The sequence below is a fragment of the Halyomorpha halys genome, unplaced genomic scaffold (genome assembly GCF_000696795.3).
Source record: "Halyomorpha halys isolate HHAL.00 unplaced genomic scaffold, Hhal_1.1 Scaffold435.1, whole genome shotgun sequence".
NCBI classification, from domain to species: Eukaryota; Metazoa; Arthropoda; class Insecta; order Hemiptera; family Pentatomidae; genus Halyomorpha; species Halyomorpha halys.
Window position 1 is genome coordinate 292,730 of NW_027105120.1, and position 24,629 is coordinate 317,358.

Below are 24,629 nucleotides of genomic sequence, written 5' to 3' on the forward strand. Positions count from 1 at the left end.
TTAATAATAAATTATGTAAATACTAAACTTCAATCTTTTGGAGATATTTATTTCATCATAGAAAAATTGAAGAGATAAAAAATGTTTTAACAATCAAAAATCCTATATTTTAATTTTTACCAATAAAAAAATCAATTACCAGTAAAGATTGGCAATATAAATGTTTGTTGTATGATCGTAAAATCAATTTATCCAAGACTCAAATTATCCCAGTAAAAGTCGTCGTTGGGTAAATAAGCTTCCTGGGACATACGATTTCAAGACAGGAAATAGCAGAACACTTAGTATCTCTCAATAATCTTTTGAAAAATTGGTAGTCAAGTAGTTGTGATGCTGGTTATGGAAATTAACATTTATCGGTGTGTAGAAAGGCTGTAACAAGAACCAGTACTTGCGTATCCCAAACTTTAACAAGCCATTTACGATTACGACCGATGCTAGCTAATACGCGTTGTGGCGGTGCTTTCGCAGGAGATTGAGGTTGAGGGGAAGAACTTCTGGTGGAGTCCAACAGGAACGGCTGCCGAGACGTATTAAGGTGCTCTCGAACGAGAATTTTTGGGAATCGTGTGGGTGGCGGAGGACTTCCAACCCTATGCATTTGGTAGAGGATTTAAGGTTCTCACTATTCATCGTCCTCACCAATGGGTGAGGAAATTAAAGCAATCTTTAATCCAGGAAAGGAATTTCTAAACCAACAAAAGATCAGCCAAAACTATAAAATAAATTTTTGGATGTTTACATGAATAATTCGATTAACTTTTATTGTACCAAAGAAGGCGGAAAAAATCTTAATATCTGTAATAATCATGTTTTCATCATTACGTTCAGTTGGATCTTAAGGTTTAACTTAATAAGTTACCACTATAATTGTGCCAACAATAACGAATCACTTGCATTTTTTAAACATAACAAACTGCAGACATCCATTTTTGAGCAATACTTCAACTATACAATTTAATTTATTTGTATATACAAGAATTATTAGAATTTTTAATCGACATCTATCATCAGAAGATAAAACTTGTATTTTTTCTTTTTAGGACAAAGTCAATCTCAATAAGGTGACCAAATATTTACAAGAAATCTTGCAGATAGTACACCCCAATTTGGTAAGTATTGTACATTAATAATTAAGTAATTAATAATAATACTGACAGAGGTGAAGTGCAAATTCCTCTGTATACTGAATATATATATAAAGTTATAGCATGACAAGCCGTATTGTCAGCCTCAATACCAACTCCCCTTATTAACAAACACCTATAATGTATATAAGTATCCTTGAAAGTAAATTAATCAATGTTATTTCAGTATTCGTGTGCTTTATTTTTTTTCTCTTTTTACTTTTTTTAACTGTTTGTTATCTGATGTCCCTTATGTTACATAATTACTTGTATATGTAAAACACTCATGTCTTTGTTTCTAATACATTCACGACCTAGTTATATGTTTGGATCAAAGATAGCTTCCAGTTTTTTCACCTCCCTAATAATTATTTTCCCTAGTAGACTAGCTTATATCACAAGAGCTTCACCTCAATAACAGTCCTCAAACATTTTGCATGGTTTTCATAGTTCCAATTACTTTTTAAATTAATTATATACAGTTAAATTAATTATATATCCCGGTCGGCAAAAGAACCATTCTTACAAGATCCAGTCACCGAGATACAAATATTTATTAGTCGTAAGTAATTTTATTTATGTCTGGAGACCTTCAAACGACCATGAGTAACGTTTTACTTTCACGCTACACAAGATAAGGAAGGTTTGTATTAAAAAATTAACTATCGTTTTAGACAACAATGAATAAATTTAATTTTGTTTTCACCTTCATTCTTAACGGGATGACACATACTACCGTTGATCCGATTAGAAGAAAATGTCAGGATTTGTACGGGTTGGTACCTAGATGGCCATATATCAAATTCCACTGATTTCACAAACGTGTTAACTTGATGTACAATATTTCAAAACCGGCTAATCTTACTGGAAGGTTATAGGAGATTAGTGTACAAATATTCCTATATCGATTTCATTCCATCCCCTTAAACAGATCAAATTAATGTTATGTTTAGTTTCATTACTTTTCAAATTTCAATATGATATTTCTTTTTAGACAAGTCCTATGATAACGTTACCCAGAAAATTTCTAAAACTTTGCTTATTTATGTTTTTGGTAGCGCTTACGAACAACGTTGTGACCACCAATTTTGCCCAGAAATAGTTTTTAAAACCCAAATAATTAATATTTTGCCTCGTAGCATGGAAAACGATGCCTTTTTTCTAACAAGACCAATCTATACTAAATTAAATAATTCCCTACATTTATTATTTTATTTTAATTACAAAAAAAAAATTATAGAGTAAAAAATGTACGGAATTGACTCTTGCCTAATTTATTATAAGTTGAAAAATGCATATTTTTCATGCTATAGGAGGAATAACAAAAAAAAATAATTAACTTTTTAAGCTTTTTTAATTTCCGGGGAAAATTGGATGTCACAAACTTGAAAGTACTTGTCTGGAGTATTCCAACAAATTTGCTTGTATTTACAAATGCATTTAAGGACTTAATTCGTTTTTCCTTTTTTACCTATTAGAACGGTGAAGAAGCTGTCATGACCTATTTGGCAGAGTTTTTGATTTTACTTTTAGTCATGTCCCCTAGGAGCAAAGCAAGATATACCTCGTCGTTCCACAACGAAATAGAAGCCATTGCTCCTTGGTCGGAATCGAAAATCAATTTCTGGGTTTTGGTCTATGACTTCTTTCAAAATGCTCGACCACGGTTGTTTTTAATAATTCCAACTGTCTAATATGGTTTCCAAACAAATTTAATAACCTATCTCACCAATGCCTATTAATGTGTTCCTATTTACTTATTTTAGATTCGAATATATGATGGATTCCAAACTCCAGACGAGATCCATTTTATCACTGAAAGAGTCTACGGCGAGGAGTTGTTCGAGAGGATCGTAGATCTCGGCCACTACAGCGAAAGGGAGGCCGCTTCATTGATCAAGGATATCTTATCTGCATTAGTTGTAAGATTCTTAGTAAAAATATTATCATTTATATATAAATTATTGAGGATCATTTTGTAATTTCTTTCCTTACCAGCCAAGTGAAATTCATTCTTAAAAGATAAGAAATAAATGTGGCGTCTTTGATATTCTGCAACGCGTGATTAAACTTTCCGGATAGAATAATTACATTTATAGAAAAATCAATCGATTAATGAGTGTAGAAATCAATTTTTTATTTACTTTAAAATTAACAACTATACCTAAAATGATTCCAAGGATTTCAGTTTGTCGATCAGCAAAATGTATTTAAAAATCCCGTTGAATAATTTCGTTTAACCTTTTATAATAACGGCTTTTGGGCCCCCAAAATTGAATGTGTTAATCCTTAATACCAGGAAAACTCTCTTTTAGCAGGATAAAACAACCAGGCTAAAGTAAAACAAACATGAATGGAACGAGTGTTGTTGAAAACCTAACGAACCGTATTAATTTATCTCACATCAGTCAAAGAAATATATTTTTAAAAGCATGTATCATCTTCGTATTAAATTATATTATTTTAAATTTCAATCGAAATAATTTAGTAAAGTGTAAAAATTTAGGGAGAATACAATTAATTTTAGGTTTTCAATGAAGCAGAAAAATAATTTGTTTTTAATTTCTTTGATTATTATAAATGAACTGTGAATTTCGAAATTAAAATTTTTCAGAAATTAACAACCAATATCTGAGCACTTTTTTCCCCAAAAGTACCAACAGCTGTGCACGTTTTTTTGACATAGAACATATCGTATGCTCTTGAAATATTGGTTTCTACTATAAGTCATCATAATTCATATTATTACAGGTTTATGTATTATTATAGGTCTAGGTAGTATATCTGGGTCCCAGGTAGTGACTGGAATTTTAAATTCAGAGAAGTTATATTAAAGTAACACTCCAATGATTGATTTCAGATCTTTGAGTAATTTTCTTTTTGTAGGCTTTAGCACTATCAGAGATAAAGTCGGATTTAAATATTTATAATCAGATTACCTTGATGTTCCTCAAGGTACTATCATCTACATAGTCTACACAGCTGACATCCCAACCTATCTTAACACAGTCCTCACCATGTATCCTGTTGACAAATGTGTGCTGTCAGTCAATAATGACCCATCAATTGCATCTCAAACTTTCCCATCCCATACCACAATCATTGAAGAATGGTGTCAAAATTTGAGGATTAAAATCCATCCCATCCAATTACTGAATTATACACATTTCCATTCTTTATAATCCAAAATCTTCAATGCTCCTTACTTTGTCGCTAATAAAATCATTCACAAAGGCCATAATGTTGCTTATGTAGTCAGTGTAATTGGGACCAGATATCAATCCTTTCATAATAAACTCCCTTCCTAATAATATAGGTTCTTATTGGATGAGTTTTTTTTTAATATAATTAAATTTTGTGAAAATACTCTTTCTTGTTAAAATTCTTTATTTTAATGATTCATTAACAATACTAGGGGCTATAACCCCATCATTAGGTTATCACAAATAAATATATCTTCAATTATAGCACTTAAGCTGTTTTCCTTATTAGTTATAGGTATAATAACAATAATCATATTGCTGTTAGTTTTTTAAGTAAATTAATAAATAAAATTTGATATATAATAATAAATACGGAGTATCTAAAACCATTGTATAAAAATTCTCGAAACAAGGTTCAATTGATCTATTCGGTTGATAGATTAAAATCATTAAAATAAAGAATTTTGCCAAGGAAGAGTACTTTCACTACATCTAATACTTCCTTCCTAGTTTCTAGCCTTGCTCCCTCTTTTATTCCTGATAATCATCCAAGGTACCTGGGATGGCTCGAGGATGGCCTCGAGATCTTCTAATGCAGAAATCTTATTGGAGTATGACCAATGGGTTGTTTCTTCACAAATCTTTCATATTATTATACATTAATCACATTTGTTGATTGTAGTTTTAGTTTAAATACAGTTGTAACTTTTAAGAAAAAAAAAATATATGCTATATATATAAAGTAATTACTATTTATCTGTTCAGTGTTTACATGATAAAGGTATCGTCCATGGGGACATAAGGCCCGAATCCCTCATCTACAGCAATGAAGGCCATGATGGAACACTCAAGCTGAGGGATGTTTCATTTTCCAAATGGACGCCTAACACACATGCGACAATTTTTATAGGTAGTTTACAAGAAAAAATATTCTTTTCATAATATATAAACACCTAATTAATACAGTTCAAAGCATACATAGTAGCAATTATCAATTCTTCTAAATAACACTTTAACTAAATAATTAAAGATCATATATGCCTCTTCCATATGGAGTATATTGATAGAAAAAAAAACTAAAGGTAGGCAAAACTGCTCTTTTGTTAGATCAGAATGATCTCTTCTCTATGAAGAACTTTTTCGTAATTCCCTACTAAGATTTGAGCTCTGGCTCCATAAAAAATTGAAGAAAAATATCTTCTTCTTCTTTCACTATCTCCTGTGTGCTGCTAAGCATGGAGTAGCTGCCTCTGACCATCTTGTCCAAAGAAAAATATCAAGGAAAAGAAAAGTGATTCCTACTTTCCTAAAATAGATTGACTATTTGAAAGTAAAAAATCAATAGTAAATTATTTTATTTGCAATTTTTAAAGTAAATAACTCATTACTTCAAATATAAAAAAATATACTAAAATTTTTTTATATTATTTCATATTTAACAGTTTAGGAATAATTAAAAGGAAATAAGTATTTCAAAAAATATTACTTTTCTGTTTCATTCATGATTTATCATTGCCGACTTAAAAACGTTTTGATATGTTGTATTGAAACTTCAATTTCATTTGCAAAGTTCATGAAATATATTCAATCTCAAATCGCTGTTTAACATCCTGCATATAGATGCATTAATGCTATCTATATCTCCTTGTATCTTTAGGATGGTATCAAGTATTAATCTAACATTTCAAAAAGGCTACAAAGTGATATATAAAATTTTTACAATTTCAGTAAAAAAAAAATCCTAATTATCTTCCCAAAATAAATTAATTCTGAAACAATTTTAACTAGGCTTGTTCCTCCTGCAATTTCATTATCTCGACAAGCGTAAACAAATTGTAATCTTTCCAAAAAATAAGTAAAGGAGGCAATTCTAATAAATTATACATATTAGACCAAAGTAACAAAGACAAATATAGACTTGAAAATGTCCTTGAAAGACAAGGATATGTAAACAAAGTAACTCATACCTTCTTTCAACCATGCTCCAAATGTGTGTTAAATAACATTAGATATTAAGAGTCTATAACATTTATTATTAACAATTTCTAACTACATTAGTTATACATCATAACTTACATATTAAAATACTTGTTGACCGGTACATTAGACGCAGCTTTGTAAATACAATATATATATATTCTATAGTGCAAAGTTTCGTCGACTTGACTAAATCAAAATTTGTACAAAAAAATTCAAACAACTTTATTTACACTGAAATTCCTAAGATTATAAATAACAATGCCAATATTAAATAACCTAATTTATACTTTAACTGCTCAGTCTCTTATGATAAATAAGAATACAAATTACAGCACCAGAAAAAGGAGAAACACCTTCAATAGCAGGAGACATGTGGAGCCTGGGTATAGTACTGTATATAATGTTAGTATACAACCTACATACTTTATGTTTATTTATCAGAATATATTAACACTAGCAAATTAAATTCTCTGTTCATATAGGTTATGTGGTATAGAACCAGGAGCAGGTGAAGTGTTCACAGAGCTAGTTCCTGGTTTGTCACTTCCTTGGTGGGAAGATATATCCAAACAGGCAAAAGAAGTCATACAAAGGGTAAATAATACATTTCAATCATCAGAGCTTATTTTAGAAAAATCAAGTTATATATTAAATTATAGCAACCATCCATACAATTATAACAATCAATAAGGCTTATTAATCAAACACCATATTAGTTTTATTCACATAGCTAGTTCAAGAATTATTCCGAACACATTCAATAATCATTAATAATTCAACACACATTTAATTTCCTAAGTAATATGATTAATATATACAGAGGATGTGATGTCTAATCACTAAAGATAATTTCCCGAAGGTATTGATAACCAACAGATTTTACACCTAAATTAAAAAAAAAAAAAGAGATCATTTATACCCTGGTGAGCTAATTTTAATGAAGAGTGTATTTCAAAGTTTTTCCATTTATATTGATACCACTTGAGTCATCACTGGTTTTATAACTGTCCTTTCATCTTATATGCATTTATTTCCAGATCTAATTCTTAAGTAACACCTATCAATGATGTAACAATATTAAATCAGCACAGCCAAGCATAGGCATTTTACTGACTTTAATTAGAGTTTTTACAATACCAACCTATTTTCTAATAATATATTCCAAATTCTAAATTAAATAAAATTGAGGTAGGAGAATCATCCACATTTAAACCTGAACTGGCTTTTAACTAATAAAAACTAACTTTCAAAGCATTTGTAAATAATATTTACTAAAATTAAGTAATAAATTAAGCATTGGAATAACAATAATTTAACAGTAGACATCAAAAATAATGTTGAATCTTATTGAAAATACTTTCCATTCTGAATTTGTTTGTTTATTAATTAAACCTCAGTTCACTATCAATCTCTTTACATGTAAAAAATAAGACAGTGATAAGATTTATTCCAAGATATTTACACATTATAGTTTTTAAAAAAATTGAGTTTTTTATTTGATTTTCTATCCACTAGATGCTGGACCTGAATCCATACAGCAGGCTTAAAGCAGACGAAGCATACCAAATACCATGGGTACAAGGATCTGTTACTCAGGAACATCATTTAGAGGCTGCTGTTGAAAGGCTTCGAGAATTTAATGCAAAAGCTAAGTTTAGGGTGAGTAATTTTAATTTAGCCCATATTCTTATACCATATTTAATTATAAAATTAAATATATAAATTTTTTTATTTCAATAATTAAGGTGTAGGGGTCATTGTTTGTCACAATAAACACCAAAAAGATTTCTTTAAGATAAGTCTGGGAACAGAATCCAAAAAAACTCTAAAATGTTTGGATTACAACTTGTTAGAATAAAATAGGGAGATCCCTAACATAAATAATGGTCTCCTAAATAATGGTAAATGACCCCACAGTAACTCCAAATGTTATGTCCAGAATCTTCCCATCGAATCCTAACAATTAATTTTGTCTGTTATCAAGTTTTTCTTCGTTTATATTAATCCGGATTTCTATTTGAGCAAGTATCAGTTCAAACAAAAAAACAATAATCTAGGTTGATATACCACCATAACATACCACCTCCACAGAAAATATCTAAATAAGTTAAATGATGAATGACAACCTTTTAAGGCCTTGTAAAATTCAGAAATTACATTTTTCTTAATGTTAATGAGCAACATTGGCCAATGCTCAACTGCACACTATAACATTGACCATTTTGTTTTTAATAGAGCATGAATTTTTGTGCACTAAAAATCTGTGCTATAAAAATTGTCCAATGAAATGACAGAAACACCTAAAATCATGACGTATAAATTTGAATACAAACTTTTAATTGTTGACAATCATTATAGAAATAATACATGTATTTTTTCTGCCACTCTATTTAGAACATGACCAACACATGTAAAATGAAGCATTTTATGGTAAAATAAACTGCTAACATCAGACCTGTTTTAACCATGTACAACTGAACTGCAAAAAAATAAGCATAATTTTATACTGATATGTTAAATATGAAAAACAAACTCACCCTGGGCATCAAAACTCACTGATTTGGGTAGATAATCTGACAGTTACAGGGAAAAAAAGAAAGTAAAATAAATATTTAATAGCAAAGTCTCATGGAACCAATAATCACCAAATTAATAATTAGACCAAAATAACTTTCCAACAGAACTCAATAAGATAAGATATTTTCTTTAAAATTGTACCAAGTATAAATGCAATATTTGTTTCAACATCAGGTAGCATCAAAAGCTGTACTGGCAACAAGGAAACTGAGTCTACCATTTCTTCGGAGAATGGAGCTAAGATAAGTAAATCTTCGACAAGATTTAATAACATATACTAATCTTCATTGTACTTTATTGCATTTAAATGTCCAAGTTTACAACATCTAAGATGAGAAATCAATTGTGTTATTGTAATTAATTGTCACAAATTATGGTTGAATAATTGTAACTAGAATAGTTATCTTGATAGAAAACTATATATACATATATTGGTGGTTATACATATACATTCTCTAATATTTGTGTCTTTTTAATTCATTATTTATACTTCATAAACAATTTGGCTCAACTAACACTAACAGTTGAAGAAATAAAAAGGTCTCAAACAAATTTGGTTCAGCTGCATGAGATTTTTGATTAATTCCAATTTTTTAAGGGTGATAAATTTTAACAAAAATTAAAAATACTAAGGCGCAAAAATTTTTTGGATTTTCTTTATATTAAACTTTTTTTTTGTATAATTTAGTAGTTACATTGTTAAAGAATAAATAATAAAATCAAAAAATATTTTTCTGAGACAATCTGACAAAATATATTTTTTGAAAATGTTTTTCCGTAATTCAGAGTGTTAGGATCTAGAGCAATTAACCAAAAAATTCATGCAATTTATACTTGAGACCAATATGATCAATGTAATGTAAACTACTTAAAAATTTATATTTTTTTATTTTATTCAAGAAATATTTTTGTCAGCTAATTTTAGATAAAATATTAAACATGTAATTTCTTACGGTTTATAAATTACTTAGATTGTTCTAATTATTGTTGTAATAATTATAAGAACCTAGTTTGTATAATTATTTTATATTTATACTACTTCATTCTAATTATATCTAATAACTTAATTATCATTCTATTTTATGTTTTTTACTTAAATAAACACTTTTATCAAGCCTATAATATTTAGTACATTCTGCAGACATTGTGTGTAATTGTAGATTTTACACATCTTTAAGAGAAAACAACACTAAGGTTATGTACAATGTTTTTGTTTCTTCTTTTTGTTAATTACTGCTCAGGCCTTATTCACAGTAGTGGTAAAAAGTATTTGCACGTCTAATTACTAAAATACTAATTGATTTAAGGAAAATAAAAAGCAATACAAATTACAGGAATAGAGATCTTAAATTTCTAGAATAAATGGAGATCTTAAATCTTATATTAACTGAATTAAAATGAAAAACAATAAATTCCTTGAAATTAGTACTAACACCTAATAATTATTTTCCATTTTTTAATTAACAGTTTTTGTTAACAATTACCTATCAATTTTGTATACAATTCACATTATCAATTAATATCACATAATACTTAAATGACCCATCAGTATTATTTAGTATTTTGGGGGGTTTCTGTTTCAAAACAACCACAAAAGATAACTCAATTATCATGCTGAAGAGATTTTTCTAGATGTAGTATGGGATAGTCAATTTATAAGAATTGAATTTTTCCACTGTAGGATATGTCTTATAAATATACGATATCCATGAACCAAAAATTTTTGAAGAAATCAAAAAGGATATCAAAAGAAGGATACAACAATCAGATAAAAAATTAAAAATAGAATCATGAAGAATCCAGGAAAAAGTTCTCATTACCTGACCAGGATGGTCCACACCATAACTGTAATCCAGGTTAGAGAGAGGTCAATCAGATATTGCCTGAATTTTAATAGACTTTTTATGGTAAATCAACTTGAAAGACACTATTTAATTATTGATGAAACAAACTAAGCAAGTAAGCTTTTGCAAAAGAATATTTAAATAATCCTATTAGCTTACAGGAAAATAACATAATTTCTGATGAAACCAAGATCAATTTTCCTAGATTAATCTGTCCATAATTAAAACTTTAGTCCACTCCAAGTACTTTTGATAGAAAATTATGTATGGCACCAAAATTTTTATCAAACAATTAATTTAGTCAAAGTTAAAAAATTATTAATCATCGCAAGGCTCAAATATTTTATTGAAGAAATTTATTTGTTATTCCTCTGAGCTTCTAATTCCTGGATCCAGGTGAGTCTGACGACTGGTATAATATTTATATTCTTCAATGTAAGAAGTGCTAGACATTTTTAATTAGTATTGAATTAAGCAATAAGACTCTGTCTCTTACCTATCAGTTTTTTTTCTCAGTTTTATAATTGAATTTTCACTAATAGGAAACTACATGAAGTTTTTATTCCCTTCTCTCAACTAATTAAAAAAAAAAAAATAAATTAAATAGCTGTGCTAACACTTCTTCCATCACTATATCTTGAAATATGGAGTTATTATTTTTTATAACACTTATTAAACTGTTATATCAATAATCATTACAAAATTTAAATCAATTATTACCAATATACTTACAGACATAGGTGAATTCCATGATTAACCAGTGTGAAAACTTTAAAAATGTTTCTTGAAATAGCCTCAATTAACAAACAACAGTCTAACTGATGCCACAGTATGGCCAACTGTTGCCAAAGATCAAAATAAAAACAGATCCTATGCAGTCGAATTATTAATTCTTTTAACAGGAGGTTCCACGCGACAGTCTAACGATGGGAGTGCAAGGTCACGGATTTAGTTCAAATTTTGTAGGATGGTAGATTTAGTTTCCCTTCTGAAGAAAACATATGGTTATAGGGGCCACTACTCAGTAATTTTTTAGTTCAGATATTTGCAATTGAAGATGCAATTCACTCGTTAAATTCAATTCTGCAGCAAACGATTACCCATTTTAGCGTAGCAGCAACAGGTCGGTGTTCCTTGTTAGGAGCCGGGCTCGAGACCGTGGAGGGTGAACTTTTTCTATTTTATAACTAAAATCTTTTTTTACATATAAAGATACATAACGAAGTATAAATAAATTGGAAATGAAATGTCTTTAATAACTATAAACCTTATAAGAGTTGAATGTACTCATTCAAATAAGTACAGAATAATATTTATTACAAAAGAATAAAAGCCTTTATGATTTTTAATAAATATTTTGTAACAGATCGGGTTGCTGCTACACTAAACCTATTACGTGTAATCCTTTGCTACAGAACTCAATATATGAATGAATTGGATCTTCAATTGTAAATATCTAAAAAACTATTGAGTAGTGGCCCCTATAACCCTATATCTTCATGAACAGGGAAACTAAATCTACTATCCTACAAAATTTTAACTAAATCGTTATAATTTTGATTAATCGATTTGAACTAAATAGATTTTACCCCAAGACTTTGCATTCTCCTTGTGACAGATGTTTCAGCCCCAAATATGGTGTAAACTGACTCACATGGAACCTCGACTTTAAGGTTGCTGAGTGATATTCATTAATTTATTTTTTTTAATTTCAATTAATTTACACGTGTTATGGCCCCTTGTTGAAAAGAAGTTACCATCCTTCCTCTATTTCTAGGTACTCCTTGTCCTCCTAAAAGGTTTTTACTAAAAAATCAAGGCAGACACCGACTTACATAAGAGACAACTGAACGTTTCTCTACAGCGCCAGCGTTTAGAGGTGCACAGTGGGCAAAATCGTCACGTTCTATAGACAAAATTATGCAAGGCTTTTAAATTTGTCCAAGTGCTGTAAAAATACTACGTAATATATCTGCCTTCACTTAAAAACCTACTGAACCAGTACCGGATCTCTTCCATAGCATTTATGTCATTTTTGGAACTTTAGTTACAGAAGTTACATTGTTATAACTTTCCAACAATACGAAAATCGTCTCACTACTTCAACTAGTTTCTTTCTAGTTCTAAGTTTTGAAACGAGGTGATGTGATCAAGATCACGGATTTTTCCCCAATGAAGGGTACCCACTTTGTAGAGGCTGAGTGTGCTCAAGAAGTGTATCCCGCCCTTGTCGATTCTATATAAATGATGGATAATATAAAAGAATAAATAATTTTCTTCCACGTGTGGATTAGGGCAGCACATGGACTTTAGCAAATGTTACCTGGAAGGCATGGGTATTGTATGATATAAATATGTGATATATTACATACCCTTTATATTTTTTAATGCTTATATAAAAGGAAACAGAAACAAAGAGATGGTCAGGGCTGAAGTTAAGAAGAACAACACTAGTTTTCAACTATTTATTTATTGCCGACGTTTCAACCCACAATATAGGTCTGCAACAAGAATGGTGGGATGGGTAGAGATGTATACAAAGAACAAAGAAGCTAGGATTTGATATTTGAAGGATTCAAATCCTAATTCCTCTGTTGATTGTGAATATTTCGAGCAATCACAACTGCCCTTAAAAAGACATAAATTGTGGGTTGAACCGTCGGTAGTCCACAAATATTTGCTCTTCTTGACCTCAGCCCTGACCATTCCCTTCATATTAAAAAAAATAATATTATGCAAAAAAAAAAAAAAAAACGTATTCAGCCTTGCATAGTTCTTCAACCCTTAAGAAAATCAACACACTACAAAATTAAAAGTAGAAAGTTTTACATAAATATTTTTGAATATTTATTTTTTTTTTGGAAAATTTATAGGGAAAAAAAATTCTTCATAACAACATTTGTCAATGGTAGCCTAGTGGCGTAGTATGGGTATCAGCAAACGGAGGAAAATTATGCTGCCCCCTTACTTGATACTCAATTTAAAATACTAGAATATATAGTAATTATAAAGAACCTTTTAGCAAGAACAATCGTATTTATCCATTGTATTGGTTACAAACAAAAAAGTCAAGAAATGAAATGATTTAATTTCTTACAAAATATTATAATTTTATATAGTGAAATTTTGCCTCTCTCTCCACACCCACTCCACTACGCTACAGCACTGTGGTCGACTCAGAACTGTACCTAATTTTTACTAGCTAAATCTTTTCTGCTTTAGGTGCGGTGTCTCCAGAAACGCGGGCTGGGCAACGTAGATGCGAATGATTTTAGGGTACTTCTATTATAGCTTCAATGACATTTAAAAAAAAAATAATTATTTAAAAACTTTGATGAAAAAATGTTTGACAAGCGAAACGCACTAACACATTGCGCACGCTCCGCGACTGAAAGTAAAATTCACGTTAGAACATACCTTTTATATATGCGTTTTTCGCCATCATCTATTACCTTCTACAACCTTTTATCCAAAATATTATTATTTCTAAAATCTTAGGCTTTCCAACGATATATAATACGTCTATATTACAGCTCTCATTTCCGGAAATGTGTTTTCAACCTGGAAAAAATATTTCTCCTCTTGTCTCCTTAAGTTAAACGTCAAATCCTTTCATAGTTTATATTTATCCATTTTCACTATTATTAAAAATGTAAAATGGTTAATTATTTTAAACAAATAAAATTAGAGGTACTATGATGGGAAGATTGTAAACCGTGGATAATATAAATGAGAACATGGTCAGTGAAGAACTCAAATAAGTAAAAACTAGTACCAATGTTTCCATCAGAATTTCTAGCCTTCGCCAGGGCTAACAACAAAAACAAGATAACAACCAATAAAAATGAATGAAAGGACATAAAATGATAAGAACATAGCTAACATTATGGATACCTAAAAGAAATTTTCATGTTTTTTATTATTTATTCTTTATGCTTACTTAATTTTAATATTACCCTTCTCATACAGCCTTTGTCTTTTTATAATATTTTAACTATTCATGCCTGTCAGCACTATTTATGTATCCATAATGTTAGTTATTTTCTAATCATTCTATATATCTTTTTATACATTGGTTGTTCCATTGTTTTATGTTCTTAGCTCTGATGAAGGCTGGAAATTCTGGCTTAAATGTTGGCACTAATAAATAAGTCTTTACTTATTTGTGTTCCTACTAACTGCACCCCCAACCATCTTCTACTCATCATATAAAGGTACTTTGGAGGAGCCACTTTGATAATTCAGCATTCAATCCCTGCCAAATTATTTTAATGAGGATAAGACCTATCTGATACTAGAAAGACCATTTAATTTTACATATAAATGCCGAATTTAATCAAAAACGTTAGATCGGACGAGCCTGTACCCACAAGCATGCACACATAAATTTCCTGTCCAGTTCAGTTATCCTAGAATCACCTTTAAAGAATTGCACTCCCTGAATAACTATTGGCCCCTTTGCCATCAATACAGAAGGCTTAGTTTAGGGAACAATCCACAAGTTAAAATTTAGCTTACTGTATCAATAACATACCTTCAAAATGGAAAACAAAACATTATAACTACCATGTGGGCTCAATAGCTGCTTAATACAGTATTGTGTTGTGTAGGTCTAGCAGCTCTGGGTAAAAATAAATGACCTAGGTTTGCAATCCTTTTCGTTCATTTTCACATCACTATTGGAACTTAGTTATCAAAATTATTTATTAATATAAAAATTAAAATGGCAGCCATCATATCAAGACTATTCGAAATTTCAGGAATTAACATGGTTTCATATTTACACCAATGTTCATTCACTTACAGGTGAAACCGAAGCTTATTATTTCTTTTGTTTATTTGTGGGTTCAAAAGTTATAGAGAAAGCACAATGTAATGAAAGATGGGAAGAGGCACTTAATAAGATTTACAAAGCATAGGACAAAAACTGGAAAGTTAGCAAAGGAAGTGCATGTGCCAAGGCAACCTTCACCACAGTGTCAAAGTCAGCCTCCACGGTGGGCAGATTGCCATGGCGTCTCAGAGAGGGACAACCTGCTGGATAAGAATCATTTTATCTGCTCCCTCTACTAAAGTATGAGAAGTTTGATAGCCCATCATAGGAAAAAATTAATTATAGCAAGTGAATTGTTATTCAAGGGATTTAGTTTCTAGGATAAAAAGCTTAGATAACCTAAAATAAAAAAATGCGAGTAAAATACAAGAGTAGAACATAAAAGTTATTAGCTCAAAAAAAAAAAATAATAATATTAATTTACAGAAAAGATAAATCAATATTTTAAATATCGAAAAAAAAAATTTATTTTGTTGGCTTTTGAAATAAAATATAAAATTTGAGATAAAAGAAATTGATAAACAAGACATTAAGTTTGATATGCAATAAACATGATCAATCATTTTTGAAAAACAAGAATATTCTGTCATGGTAACTGCTAGTTTGTAGTAATGAGCTTACCTTCCTACATTAAGTACCTCTCCTGATAAATACACCAATATTATAAATAAACCAAATAAATCCTCATTTAAAAGTTCAACAGCAAACCATTAAATTTAAAATATCCAAGTAAGGTATAATCGAACTTGTTTTTCAAATACTATCTTTGTTACACTAAGAAAAAGTCCATTTTTTTTAGTTGTAGTTAAAATAACATTAAAAAAACAAAATATTAAAACAAAACCATTGCTCTTAAAGAAGTAGAATTTTGACCTTTTCAGGGAATAAATATTAAAAGAAACAAATATCAGTAGTTCATTCGTTTTATTCGATATTTTTTTGTTATTTTTTTTTAATTTACTAACAAAAGTAATTAAATATAAATAATTGGTATACTTTTCTCTATAACAAAATTAACTATCCAATAAATAAACTTCAAATAAAGTTTATGTAGTCTTGAAAACTTTATACAAACATATATATTTATTTTTGATACACTATTTACAGTTATTTTTCACTTTTCATCTTTAATTTTAATATGGAATTAAAACAAATTGGTACAAAATACACAAATAATGGATTCATAGTGTATTACCAGTTAAAGATAATAGATTACAAATCCCCCATATGAATAAAATAATTAGAAACAAGTTTAAAATAAATTTCTAAACGAATAAACTTTAAAATGAATGAAACCAATAACAATTTTAGATAGAAAAATTAACACTTCAAACACATGTTTGTCAATGAACTTATTTCATTAACAATTAAAGTTTAGTTAACAGTTATTTTTACAAAGTACATACAAATAAATACGTCATTATGACTTAAATATTATTATAATACAAGTAAAATAAAAAAATTAAACTGTATCATTATGGCAACGAACCTCAAAGCATCCATCCCCATTCTATGGTAGAAATAATAATTTTAAATGTCAATTTTTCCACCAAAATTTATATTAATTTTAATTAAAATTAAAATGCTTGGTTCATGATACATCTTTATAATTAATACAATAATATTAACACCAACTCCCTAAGCTAACAAATTCATAGATTTTTCTGTTCATTAAACTTTAATGCCAATTATATTTTCTATTATTAATTTATGAACAGAAATTTTCTCACCAATAGCACCCCAATAAATTGCTTTAAGATTCGTTACCATGCCTAATACCAAGATTTGTAAATCACTCTCAAATTAAAAGATCAGAACATATAAAAAAAATATAATGTGCTAGTAGATGAAGAAAATAACGCATTCGGCATTGAGCTTAGAAAATAATGTTAATTTTGATTGTTTTATGTTGAGCAATACTAATGTGTTTTTATAACTTAAGAAGGTTGGTGATCATTAGTAATACTGTCAAACCAAGTTAAAAATTTATATACAAAAAGATGCTCAGGGATACGGTCAAAAAAAAAACAAATAGTTTAAAATTATTTGTTCTTTTTTTGACCGCAACCCTGACCATCTTCTTATATATTAATTTTTATAGTCTACTATATATACATATACAAGTTAAAAATTATTCTCTAAATTCAAAAAGAAGAGAAAATACATCAATAGGGAAATAAATAATGTAAACATTTATTAGTCCTATTTTTTTTGTTAAATTAAATTAATTCTAATAGTGGAATTTTTCTTATTTTTTAGGAGAGTATTATGGACAGGATTAGATAAATCTAAGGATTTTGTTTCTTGTATTACTTCTTATTAAAATAATGGGATATAAAATGTTTTACATCAAAAGAATTAAAATCGTATGCATAAATCTTATAAAGTTAAAATGAGTAAACAAGCAATTTGTACCATTTTTGTTTTTGTACCAAAACCATTGCATAATAAAATCATAAACACAAATAGTTACATGTTTTAACTTTTTATTGTTGACTTTTAATATGTTTCAAGATCCATATTGCTCAAAACTCATACAAATTCTGACATTAAGATTGCCATTAAAGAAAGTGGCAATATGTGAGACCAAATAAGAGTAAAACTGTTTTTTTTTCTTCCCAGACCAACTCAAAGCACAAAGTTTATTGATACAAAAAATATGTAAAGTAATATCATTTTGTTTTAATAAAATATTTAAAATATTAACATGAGTTATTATTATTTTTGACTTGAAATGAAAAATGACCAAACATTCACTAGAACATGCGAAGTAAATTCAAATCTTTAAAACAAAACTGGTTTGTTCTACAATGCGTAAAATTTTAATATAAAACACCCACTGTCAAAGAATCTATATATCAGAATTTTAGCCAAAAAATTAAGAACACATGAGATGTAAAAAATGTCACAACTAAGAAAATTGAAAATAAGTCAAGCCAACCATTTGTGAACAGTTGATGAAGTGTATATGAAATATGGTCACTTCATATTTCTTAAGCACCCATATCCAGAAAAGATTCCTTAATTATATAGTTCGAAGAAAAAACCAAAGATTTATGAGTTGTGACATTTTTTTATGACATGTGTGGTACACGCGTGAATTATTAAACCAAAAAAAAAATTATTTTCCTTCTGAGTATATCATAATTCTAACAAAACAACGTTCTATACCAAAATTCTTCAAAATTAAGTACATGAATTATATAAAGAAAAGAATGATAGCTTTGAACAAAATGAAAACAATATGATTTTCTTAATAATGTAAAATATGAATGCATGTAATGTATAAGTTTAACTTTTTTTTTTGTTTATTTATTTTTATACATAAATACACACATATAATGTGACTACTTATTAATGAATAAACTGTTATATTGTATAGTGTGTTAGTTTTGAAAATTAAATTTAACAATGAAACTTAACTTTCCTAGTTTACTGCAGAGAAAGGTAACTATGTTGCATCAAAAACTACATTCAAAGTGAAAGCTCAATGTCATTCTAAAAAAAAAAATTAATAATCAACTATTCCCTAAAAAACATAAAGAAAATATAGAAAATAAAAGCACTTATATAAAAATTATTAAACAGCATACATTTACTTACATACACTCAAGCACAAGCACACACACATACACAAAAACACCTATTTCAAAATTATAAATACAATTTTTTTAAATATTAAGACTAGTTAAATTATTAATGAAGCAGCTTTAAAATGATACAATGAATTAAAAGCTCTAGCAGTAATTAAGCTTTAAAAAAAATTATTAACTGGAAATTCACACTATCTTTCTCTATAGGATTTAAAAAAAAAAATTTTAAAAAAATTGCTTCATGTTATAATGATAAACCAATACATCCTTGTAAATATTTGAAGAGTAAAAAATAAAAAACAAAATTTATCTTTAAATAAAAGAAAGAATTGTAAATTTTCTTCTGAAATAAAAAACAAAAAAAATATATATAAATATTTATAACAACATACAAACGTTCCATTGCAGTTTTATAAAATCAAAGCTCTAGACTTTATCCTAACTAAACAAAACTATACTAAATTTATACCATTAATAGTAATTGCTCATGAAGGAAAAAGTTAACTATTCAGTCACTGCTTCTTATAATAGAAAACAAAATTCCATAAACATGAATATTATTGGCACATATTAAACTAATTTCATGGCCATCATAAAAAAAAAAAATAATAATAATAATAAAATAAAAATAATAATAGATATATAGAGAGAGATTTACAAATCACCAATTATTTACAATTAGCAAGTGTATATTAGGCATTAATAGCTAGATTCATTTAACGAGATTCATAAGGTAGGTATTACGATGGAGCAGTATTAGAAATAGCTTTCAAAAGAATAGCAGAGTGGCTCGAAGGGGGTAGGCGTGAAAGGTGCCTAGCAAGAACTGCGCTTGGGATACCGACGACTGGTCTCTCAACTCCCTCTATGTCACAACTAGCTGACACCACACTACTCAGGAACTTCAGCCAGGTCTCCTTCACTTCTGAAGTAGGATTGACAGTGAGTATCGATTCTGCTCGCTCGATCATGTTTGCCAGCACAGAGACTCCTAACTGGATGTAACAAGGTTTGGTATAAAATTATATTTATATATAAGTATTTTATAATAACATTAATTTAAATATCTTATTCAACAAACATGTAAAGACTCAGCATAAACTGATTATAGGTTCATTTCTATTATGGAATTGCCTCATTAGAAAAGTATTTCCATGAAGTCAAGGTGTTCAATAAGTAAGTTTTTCAAATAGGTGACAGTGATGCATGGTTGATGATGGTTCCATCTAGTTTGTTCCCGATTAATCATTGTTAATTCATAAATTCCAAAAGTGATAAAAAAAAATTAAATATAGAATATAAACTAATAACAGAACTTGATTAAAACAATCGGGTGCAGCGCGTACATCATGCAACTTTTACTTATCACCCTACCTTACATTCGTTCCCAAATTTAGTCTAGATAGGTGGGTTCATTTTGAAATTATTGCTATCTTGTTATTTTTAAAAAAATATCTAAATATCAAGGAGGGCGAGAATTATGAACTAACAATTTTTATTTTTCTATTGCTATAAAATTTTTGTATTTTAGGGTTTCTCAAGGTGGGAATAACAACAGGACTGAGAACATAATTGTTTTCTTGATTCTCTATAAACTATTATGCCACTGCAACTTTATTTTCAATATTCTCTCAGATGGTAGATAATACCTTAGGGTCCAAGACATCCAATTAACCCATACCGAATTGATTATAGAAAGAGTGTGTTTAGAACATACTGTAATACTTGATAATTCATTTGTTATAAGATCACAGATATGATTAAACAATCAAGTATGAGCCAACAAGAAACGAATAATCCTACCTTATTTTCCAATAATATGGTTAAATGAGGCTGAAGGTGAGCAGCGAGATTGTTGAGCTTGTTGAGGGTCGTTGTAGCAAGGTAATGCCTGACAGCAGGGAGGGCCCTCAACAAGGTCTGATCGGTGTCCCTCTTTGCTACGGTAGGCAGCACTATGATCAATCGCTCAGCAAGTGGACCAGAAACGTCTGTGTGAGGAAGTATTCTTAATACTAGGTTCTGTAACAACCAAAAAATATACTAAGAACAGAACTAGCTAAGATAATCCATCAAACCATAATAGCAGCTCACTACTGCATAAAATAAAACACTGAATGAATGATTTACTGTACAAACCTTGCCCTTTCTGATACTGAGTACAGTTCTAAGCTTATCATCTTTTAAAAGTGCATTAACAGCTTTAGTGAAGACTTCAGTTGGATATACATTTTCTGGTGGATTTGTTGCCAATGAGGATAGAACTTCTTCAGCCAATAGAATAGAAGAAAATAACTGAAACAAAATTAATAAGATATAGTGAAGAAAAGCTTGTGCTTTCAAAATGAATGATGTTACTGCAACCAATATATGTTCAGAAAAAGAAACTTTGGATCAGTCATATTTGAAAATGCACAAAATTATTATTTATATGTTTATTCCTAACAATCCTAGATTGAAATTTTGTATAAAAAAAGTAATCCATTTGAAAAAATATATATTTATGAAACAGCATATATAACTATTAATTTCATTATATAAATTGAAATGAAAAAACAAAAATTAACTTTCAAAATATTTAACTATGATTTCATATTTCAGGAATAATTTGAAATTAAAAAAAAAAAAAAAATGGAGTATAGTTATATACTTTTTTTTAGGTGTAAATGATCACCGTAGATTAATGACTGGAGAAGTTTGTTGGGGGGTGCGGTCAGCAAAGAACAACATGAATAAACAAAACAAGGGCATAAAATAAATAAATATTGTTTTGTTTATTTATGATGTTCTTTGCTGACTGCACCCCCCAACAAACCTCTCCAATACTTTTTTTTTCTTTTACTATCTCCTTAGTGCTCTTGGATGTGGAGTTAACACTTTACACTCTGGTTTAAGGAATGTAGTTACATACCATTTCTTAAAATTAAAATTAAAACACAAATTTAAATTTAAAAAACAAAACAATATAAATAAAAGTTATGATACTGTAATATTAAATATTCCATTAGACTTAAACTATTGTATCAAATAGAAATCCTTGCATGATTTTTTCATTTTATATTTTCTGTTTTTCACATTCTACATATTCACAAACTTGTAGTACCAAAATTCACTACTTTTGGTGTTACTCTGTATCAAAGGGTCCATTGGAGGATGTTATAAAGTCTATAGGCTACTTCCATAAATGATCTAACAAAAAAATATTTCAAATCAAACTGACAGCAGTTCCTAAAATTGGTGCATTCAAACAAACTAACTCTTCATCTTTAAATATTACCTGTTCTTATTAGTATATTTTATTAATTCTAAACCTTCTGAGGACCATGAAGACAATCTAGTTGAAATTTGATATAGCCTAGTTAAGTAGTTTTTGCAGTTAGCAATTACAAACAGGACTTATTTTTATATACTAGTATGATCACTACAATCATTATTATGCATTACAAAGTGACATATTTATATTAATTTTGACATAATTTATTAATTAGACAATTAAGTTTTTTTAGCCTAATAGTTGGCACAGCTTATAAAAATAAAGAAATATAGCCACTTTTTATTATTTGCTTTAATAAGCAATTAATCCAGCATTAGGGTTGATCTTGTGGAGCAGGTATGAATCTGCACGTGGAATTACATTTTCATATATTTAAAGTTAAATCTGTATTTATTTCATCTATTGCCAACAAATATTTTTTTTAAAAAAATTATATTCATTAAATGTTCAATACTATAAACTACAGTTAAATGACATGACAAATAAATTCATAGATAATATTTCAAATAAATATTTTAAACATACATGTTCTATTTCCAAAAGCAGTTGCTTAATCTTCCGAGAAGATGGTAATGCAGTAACACCATGACCAGGACAATCAACACTTTCGACTACGTCTGTATCAATTATCTTTCTTGGTGCCATTACACTGCCAACCTGTTAAAAATAAAAAATATTTTTTAAAATGCAAATCACAGGAAAATCAATAACTTGATAATATACTGTAATAATTATAACCACTGTTTAAATATATGACAATACTAATTTTGTTATAACAACTTCATTAAATCTATAGTTAAATATGAAAACATTTAGAAAGAAACTAAACCAATGTAAACAAATATAATGCTATAATAAGTCCTAACAATTAGTCAAACAGCAGGATTCAATTTAGGGAACAACAAATTTTTCAAAAATCAATTTTAGGAAGCAACTCTTAACAGTATGGATCATGGGTATAGGCAGGATTTTGTGAAGGGGGGAGCAGGCATATATATGTATAGTCCATTCTGAAACTTTTGGTAAAAGGAAAATATGTAATTCCGCATTCCAAGAAATACCCCCCCCCCTCTCTCCCCATTTTATTTCTACTTCATGAAATTTAATCATTACTTTTTAAATTTCTATTACCTATAATCACAATAAATAATTTAAAAATGAAACTACTGAATTTAAATCGTTAACAATAAGGTTTAACCAATGGCTCGCACTATGAAAATATAATGCAACTTATCTCTGATGATTTTTTGGACACCACCATCTTTCCCCCCCCCCATTGCCTTCCTAATTATAGCATGTTTCCAGAAAGAAACAATTTATCAAATAAGTTCACTATTTTCTTTCTTTTTTTTTCTTAGGTCCAAAAAATCTAATTTCTTTAAGGTCTTTCTTTGCCTACCCCCATGGTATGGATCCCCTTTTAATATTACACTATAAATCTCAAGAATAATTTGGGGAAAAGGAACAATTAGTAACTGTTTTCTTAAACTAGGAAAAAGGAGTTTGACAGTATGATAAGATTTTAAATTATTGGAGGACTGTTGGAAGGATATAGATTAATATATAGTAATATTTGTCTTATATTATAATTTCTGTTTTTAAAATGGTTTTCATTAAGAATAATTATAATTGTAAAATGAAATGCATACACTAAAACAAAATCTTTAAGTTCATTAAAGTTTTTACGAATCTGTAATTGATAAACCATAAGGTTCACCATTAACCCATTGACAGTAAATCCTGTGTAGGTCACGGGCAGAGCATCAAGTACATAATTCTTAACAGCTATCTACAATATATCAGCCAACTTTCAAGAGTCCATTGAAGAATTTTACTTAGCCAATATTTTTATAATTTTTCACAGAACACTAGAAAAAATATTGTAAACAGGACAGAGACATAAAACACTGAGTGAGGGAAGTTAGTTTCAGCGCTCTTAACATTTCTGTAATTAGCAAGCTATTAAAAAAGGATTTAAATGATTTTACCAAAGACCTTCAAATCTTTTTATCATCATACAACATTAATTAAACATAATCATTACAACAAACAAATATATGTTAATGATATTTTAAAATTGTTGTATAGTAAAATAATGCCAAAAAATATCAATTGTCGCCATAAACAGTAAAAGAACATTGGAAATTGGACAATAAAAAATTAACATTGTGAAACATAGAGAAAAAATTAAATAATA

At 28.7% G+C, this 24,629-nt stretch overlaps 2 protein-coding genes across 3 annotated transcripts in view; one reads left to right on the top strand and one right to left on the bottom strand.

Annotated features, from left to right (window-relative positions):
• LOC106682708 (calcium/calmodulin-dependent protein kinase type IV) overlaps nt 1-9,995 on the top strand; it is a 120,011-nt gene extending 110,016 nt beyond the window's left edge. Inside the window, exons 4-10 of one of the 2 annotated variants that reach the window (XM_014423717.2) lie at nt 1,044-1,112; nt 2,894-3,049; nt 5,096-5,240; nt 6,643-6,712; nt 6,793-6,904; nt 7,826-7,969; nt 9,062-9,995. In XM_014423717.2, coding sequence (XP_014279203.1) covers nt 1,044-1,112; nt 2,894-3,049; nt 5,096-5,240; nt 6,643-6,712; nt 6,793-6,904; nt 7,826-7,969; nt 9,062-9,133 — 768 coding nt within the window. In that variant the 3' untranslated portion in view covers nt 9,134-9,995. The remainder of the gene's footprint in view (nt 1-1,043; nt 1,113-2,893; nt 3,050-5,095; nt 5,241-6,642; nt 6,713-6,792; nt 6,905-7,825; nt 7,970-9,061) is intronic. The other variant, XM_014423718.2, reaches the window with a different exon arrangement.
• A 6,477-nt stretch (nt 9,996-16,472) lies between these two features.
• Nucleotides 16,473-24,629, bottom strand: part of Patr-1 (Protein associated with topo II related - 1) — a gene marked incomplete in the record, with an annotated part of 24,868 nt that continues 16,711 nt past the window's right edge. The window contains 4 exon segments of the mRNA XM_014423714.3: nt 16,473-20,153; nt 20,962-21,180; nt 21,298-21,453; nt 22,958-23,089. Of these exon segments, the coding sequence (XP_014279200.3) occupies nt 19,899-20,153; nt 20,962-21,180; nt 21,298-21,453; nt 22,958-23,089 (762 nt within the window).